The sequence below is a fragment of the Ornithodoros turicata genome, chromosome 9 (assembly GCF_037126465.1).
Source record: "Ornithodoros turicata isolate Travis chromosome 9, ASM3712646v1, whole genome shotgun sequence".
NCBI classification, from domain to species: domain Eukaryota; kingdom Metazoa; phylum Arthropoda; class Arachnida; order Ixodida; family Argasidae; genus Ornithodoros; species Ornithodoros turicata.
In genome coordinates, this window is record NC_088209.1 from 6,595,155 (window position 1) to 6,602,145 (window position 6,991).

A 6,991-nucleotide genomic window follows, 5' to 3' on the forward strand; every position below is an offset into this window, starting at 1 on the left:
CTGCCTGCGTACTGCTGATCAGGCCCAAGAAGGCCGAAACAGCTGTCCAGTACTGGCATGGCGACGTTTGACTTAGAAACATATGCTATACGTGCAGCCAAAGAGCTCTTGCTAATTTTTTCCCCCTTATACACTTGACTGGCTTTGCACTGGGCTTTCAGAGGTGTCTTATGACACCCTGAAGGGAGGCATCACGTGCCACGTGACCTTCTGACGCCATCCGCTCAAACGTTGCCTGCCTGCGTACTGCTGATGAGGCCCAAGAAGGCCGAAACAGCTGTCTAGTACTGGCATGGCGACGTTTGACTTACAAACATATGCTATACGTGCAGCCAAAGAGCTCTTGCTAATTTTTTCCCCCTTATACACTTGACTGGCTTTGCACTGGGCTTTCAGAGGTGTCTTATGACACCCTGAAGGGAGGCATCACGTGCCACGTGACCTTCTGACGCCATCCGCTCAAACGTTGCCTGCCTGCGTACTGCTGATGAGGCCCAAGAAGGCCGAAACAGCTGTCTAGTACTGGCATGGCGACGTTTGACTTACAAACATATGCTATACGTGTAGCCAAAGAGCTCCTGCTAATTTTTTCCCCTGCTAATTGGAAGAATCAGACGGCCACGAATATATATATATATATGAACACAGATGAATAAATCAACGAGCCTTAAGACGGAAACGAATAGTGGAAAGAGAGGTACTGTTAGGAATCCGTGGGTTTGTATCCGTTACAATTTTACCGTCCTCAATTATGATTTGGGCTGCAGCACGATCCCCCCGATTTCAAGTCCCCCATACCGATTCCCCCGCCACGAAACAACGGGCTCATTTCCCCCGTTCCCAATTCACCAGTCGCTTTTCTTCCGCCTCGGTAGAGTGACCCATTAATGATAAGAAAGGAGGACACTTTTCCATCGTTTATTATTACAAAACACAGGGATGATCTAGTAACACATGAACATTTTTTCGTGGTTTATTATTACAAAACACGTGACTATTGCATAACCCGGATCAATTTCATATGACTATATGCCACAAATTTTATTTTTTTGTGGAATTCGACAAGGTTCATCTCCCCGCTGCTCTTATTTCTTATCTCTTCATCCTTGTTTTCCCATTTCTTCATTCCTTTTCGTGCTCTGTCACTACTGGAAAGCTGTAGCAGGGTCACCCGGCTTGTTGCTTCGTCGTTCTTTATGAGGTGGACGAACGTGTAGATATTAGGATGCGCCATCCTGAGCATGCCGTTAATATTCCTGGAAGGATAAGGTCTGAATCACTTTCACGAACAAAGGCATAAGACTATTCTTCCGGAAACCAGACAAAACGCGTGACATTTCCATTGGCATCTGAAATGTTACTCACGTCTCCAGTCGTCATGCTGACAATTTGATTGGAATGTATCTGCGGAGCTCGGACATGGGGCTCGAGACGTGCACGCTCCCTCACGGCGTTCGTGAAACGAACATTCTCAACTTCTGCGGCGTCTGGCGCGTTTCGGTGGACCCCTGCAATGGCAAGAAGTCCATAAGCTACGCACGTATAAGATGGTGGAAACAATCCCTAACAGAAGGGGTAACTCAGCGAGCGATATACACCTGGGAGGGTGACTGAGCACTCCTCAATGCCACAGTGCAAGCCAGTGAATTATAATGAGCGAAAAAAGCCATTAAATAAACAAGTAGATGACACTAGACGTGTTTGTCATTCAAAATTACATATTACGATGGCTTCTATGGCTGCACGCAGTGAAACAGATACTCAAGGAACGATGCGACAGCACCAGAGGACACGTGTTTCGCCGTGTTTGCGACTCGTCAGCTCTGGGTAGGTGCGCATCGTTCGGAATTGGCAAACCAGGGGTCACTCAGCGAGTGATATACACCTGGGAGGGTGACTGAGCAGTCCTCAATGCCACAGTGCAAGCCAGTGAATTATAATGCAGGAAAAAAAGCAATTAAAGAAAATTCTTAAAGAATTTCTTTAATGGCTTTTTTCCTGCATTGTATATTCTATATATATACCAGATGACCACTCGGAGAGCTTGTGTCTACAGGAATAATGAAGCGCTCTTATGGGCATCGATGATGAACATGCATTTCTTACTTGCTCTTGGTCGTGCTCACGCGGAGCGGACTGACATTCGAGGCATTCGGTTTCGGACATTGGTCCAGGACAGTTGTGCTAGATGTCAATAAAGACATAACAGATTGGCGCAGTCGACTACAATGAACCTGCATCCCCCACCAGTATTTCTGCCTTCCCCTGGCAAACCGGCCATTCCCTGGGAGGAGTGGATACAACTCTTCACGACTTACATGGAAGCCTGCGGTGGAACGGGATATGCATCTACACGTAAGAAATGCATTTTACTGAACTGTCTTGGAGTGGAGGGACAACGGGTATTCCGTACTTTACCTGCTACGGCAGTTTCCTCGACCGTTGATGAGACGGAAGACGTGTATGCTGCCGCGGTGCAGAGCCTACAACGCTTCTACTTGCCAGCCCTAAATCGAACGGTCGAACGATACCGGTTTCGTGCAAGAGCGCAACATCCAGGTGAATCGATTGATGAGTTTATTACGGCGCTGCGAACCCTTAGTGGAAACTGCAAGTTCGAGGCCATGGCTGAAGACATGATTTGTGACCAGTTGGTGGAAAAGACATCGAGTCAGGCTGTCAGGGATCGCCTTCTACTAGAACCCGACCTGACCTTGGACACTGCTCTGGCAATTGCAAAGCAAGTGGAGCAAGCGCAAACAGAATCAGCTCTCCTGGCTACTCAGCAACACCACGCTGCCGTCTCAGCTGTAGCTCGCCATGAGAAGAAAACGTCGAATGCATGCTATAGATGTGGGTCGACGAAGCACTTGGCAAACAGTCCCAGTTGTCCTGCTAGGAACAAAACTTGCCGGTCATGTAAGAGAAAAGGACACTTTGAGTCAGTGTGCCGACAGAAGTCCTCGGCACAAGCAACCTCGGTCAAGGAGGTGGACGTAGACGTCTATACAACATCGACGTCCACCACAAAGCCAATTTTCTGTAAAATACAAGCTGCGGGCGTGCCCTTACGTCTCCTGGTCGACACAGGCTCAGCGGTCTCCCTTTTACCTTCTAACGTCTGCCATGAGAAGTTTTCTCATCGGCCTCTTCACAAGTCAGGAGTCGTACTTACAGACTACTCTAAAGCAATCATCTCCACGGAAGGGATATTCTCTGCTACAGTATGTTTCGCCGACAGGACTGCCACTTGTACATTTCATGTGGTGCGCAAAGGAGCTGCCATTGCTGGCATGGATATGTTGCGCGCCTTGGACATCGCCATTGTACCTGCTCAGCAGCTTTGCCGGAAAGTGTCGGCGACACCCGCAGCACAGGTACCTCCGTGCCTGGCGAAATACCCTACTCTTTTCTCCGAGGAACTGGGACTGGCGAAGGGTTACAGACACAAAGTAACGATGAGGACATCGGTCGAACCAGTACAGCAAAAACTTCGCCGCCTTCCGTTGGAGGTTCGTCAAAAAGTCTCGGAGGAACTGCAGAAGCTGGAGCAGTCGGACATTATAGAGCGCATAGATGCCTCTGAATGGGTGTCCCCAATTGTAGCTGTCTGGAAGAAGACTGGAGAGCTAAGACTATGCGTGGACCTCAGAAAGCCCAATACAGCCATCGTCATTGATAGCCACCCCTTGCCTCACATGGAGGACATCTTTCATCACCTTGCTGGCGCTTCGTACTTTTCAAAACTGGACCTCTCTTCCGCCTATCATCAGATGGAGCTTGCAGAAGAAAGTCGAAATTTAACGGCGTTCATTACTCACGAGGGCCTCTTTCGCTACAAGCGTGTATGCTTTGGGTTGGCATCAGCGGCTGCTGCATTTCAGAAGATGTTGGCGATGGTCCTAAAGGGCCTAAAAGGTGTTATGCACTACCTTGATGATATTTTGGTATACGGTGCTACAATGGAGGAGCACAACCTTAGATTAGATAGAGTCCTCTTCGCACTGGAGGCCGCTGGACTGAGGTTGAACAAGAAGAAATGTGTCTTTGCCACCCGCGAGTTACAGTTTCTGGGACATTCTTTATCGCCGGATGGGTTGAGTCCGCTGCAGGATACGTTGGAAGCCATTCGTGATGCGCCATCTCCGCAGGATGTCGTATCCTTGCGCTCATTTCTTGGCCTTGCTTCGTACTACCTCAAGTTCGTACCCCACTTCGCCACGGTGGTGGAGCCGCTTCGGCGACTGCTTCGCAAGGAGACACGATTTCTATGGACTGAAGAGCAAGAAACCGCATTCAACAAAGTCAAATCTCTCATCCAAGAGTGCGTACCGCTGGCTCTCTTCGATGCTTCGCTTCCTACAATTGTCACGGCAGATGCATCAAATTTCGGTCTGGGAGCTGTACTGCAGCAGGAGCATCCTGACGGTCTACGTACCGTCTGCTTCGCCTCAAGGGCTATGACAGCGACAGAATACCGGTACTCAACTGGGGAGAAGGAAGCTTTGGCATGCTTGTGGGCGTGCGAGAAGTGGCACGTATTACTTTTTGGACGCAAATTTACACTTTGCACCGACCATCAAGCCTTGGTCACGCTTTTGTCAACCCAAGGTACTGGACGGCAACCAATGCGTATTGCAAGATGGGCTGCACGTCTCCTTCAGTACAATTACACCATCGTATACAAGAAAGGAGAGCATAACTTCGTCGCCGACGCCCTGTCACGTCTTCCCCTACCTCACAAGCTGGCTACAACCGGAGATGAAGATGAAGATGAGTTAGTGTGCTATGTTCAGCAGGCGCTATCCTGCATCACCATGCAGGAGCTGCTGCAGGCTATGGACGATGACGTCGTGCTCCGTCAGGTTTTAAGTTGTTTGGAACATGACCCTCAACTGGACAAGCAGCAGCAAGAGCAACTTTCTCCATATCTCAAAATTCGCGACGAGATCACTTCGGTGGGAGGTATCGTACTCAGAGGGTCAAGGATAATCCCTCCTTCCTCGCTGAGGAAACGAATTGTCGACATCGCTCATGAGTCACATTCGGGAATCGTCCGGACGAAGCAACGTATACGTGAGCGTTATTGGTGGCCTCGTATGGACGCTGAAATTGAGACTTATGTACGAGACTGTTACATATGTCGTGAAGCGGACAAGACTGCGGTGACGCACAAAGCACCTCTACAGCCAGTACCTTTCCCTTGCGGTCCGTGGAAGCAGTTGGGGATAGATATCGTAGGTCCATTCGGCAACCTTCCAGCACGCTGCCGTTTCGCTATCACAGCTGTGGATTATTTTAGCAAGTGGCCGGAGGTAGCGTTTTTTTCGCATGTCACCACAGAAGTTATCCTTGAGTTTTTAATGGACATCTTCGTTCGTGAGGGATACCCTGAAATTTTGGTTTCGGATCACGGGCCTCAATTCGAAGCTTTACAGTTCAAGAATTTTCTTGCCGAGAGGGGTATACTGCACCGACAGTCGGCAATATACCATCCTGAAGCAAACGGACAGGTGGAACGCTTCAATAGAGTTCTGAAGGGCTTCCTCCAAACGATTTCACTCACTGGGAGGATTGTGTCGCAAGATGTGAAGGCGTTCCTGGGGATCTACAGGGCTACGCCTCACGCAGCAACGGGGTTATCGCCATCAGAACTGCTACATCAGAGGCGCATGAAATCAAAACTCGACGTAGCCGGATTCCCGAACCTGGACAAAGATATTCAGAGGGAAATGGCTTCGCTACGTGAGCGTATCAAGAAGTATCAGGAAAAGACTAAAGCTTATTTCGACGAACGCCACCGGGTGAGGACCCCTAAGTTCCAGCCGGGAGACTATGTACGCGTCCATCTACCCGGTCACCGTCCGAAAGGATCCCGGGCGTATGGTCCGCCCATCGCCATACAAGAGCAAGTGGGACTCAGCACGTTTGTCTTGGCGGATGGGACAGTGCGCAACGCGTCTAGACTAGCTGCATCCGAAGTTGGACAACAGCCTGTCAACTCAGGGTTACCTACCCAAACAAACGCCACCCTTAGGCGTTCGGAAAGGACACGGAAACCACCGGATCGCTTCCGACCATAAGGCCACTTTTCAGAGGGGGAGTGTTGTGTCGATGCAAGGTGGAGAAGAACGAGAGGAATGAAGAGGAGGGTAGCTCACGCGGAGCGGACTGACATTCGAGGCATTCGGTTTCGGACATTGGTCCAGGACAGTTGTGCTAGATGTCAATAAAGACATAACAGTGCTGTTACAGTTCTTATGTGTCACTTTGTTCACATAGATTCTATCAAGCTTTTTATATGACCAGTGAGATGTGGATTCTGGCGATACTTTCTGGCACTCTAATTTACGAGGTTCACTCTTGTTATTCTAGGTGTGTCGAAGCCCTTAAGAAAAGCCCTTAGGATAGGTCCCGGGCGCGTCAGATCGAGCATGTCCACCGAGTGGCTGTTTCTCTTTTTGCTCCCAGTCTTTCTGATATTACTATGGATTTTTTTTATCGTTCTTCTATGTTGGTGCAAGAGGCTAGCAAAATTCGACACCCAATGTGTGAGTCCCTTTTTTCTTCGTCCATATATCGAACCCTTGAACAACTCTGGACTTCTGTGCAGTCTGCTACCGGCATACCACCAGAGGTGAAGCCTGGGAATGAAGAAGGCTTCTTGCTTGTCTTTGAGACAAGTTATCTGCAGGTATATGGAAGTCCTTCAGGGCAACTCGTTAGTCCTGGACCAGGCGAAGCTCTCCTTAATTCCCTATAATATAATTAACCGGACTAGTGAAGGTACCCGTGCTAACCATATGTCCGTATTGTTTTGCATGTTAAGTCAAACTGCAGGCTTAAAGTCCAGCTGCATGAAACGAACGGTGTATCAGACATATACACCGTGCGTGATCCAAAGTGCAACCCGGAGTTTTTGGCTCCGGGTTCGTACAACGGACTTATAATTACGACACCCAGTATACTAGGGCAAATTAAGTTCCTGAGG

General features: G+C 49.1%; 1 protein-coding gene across 1 annotated transcript; it reads left to right on the plus strand.

Moving 5' to 3' along the window:
- Nucleotides 1-2,228: 2,228 nt before the first annotated feature.
- LOC135369362 (uncharacterized protein K02A2.6-like) lies at nt 2,229-6,083 on the plus strand. Its single transcript, XM_064602956.1, has one exon. The coding sequence runs from the start codon at nt 2,229-2,231 to the stop codon at nt 6,081-6,083; it is 3,855 nt and encodes a 1,284-aa protein (XP_064459026.1).
- Nucleotides 6,084-6,991: the final 908 nt, after the last annotated feature.

Bases quoted from the DNA above. Each gene is read 5' to 3' on its own strand.
- LOC135369362 (XM_064602956.1), top strand. From the start codon at position 2,229: ATGAACCTGCATCCCCCACCAGTATTTCTGCCTTCCCCTGGCAAACCG.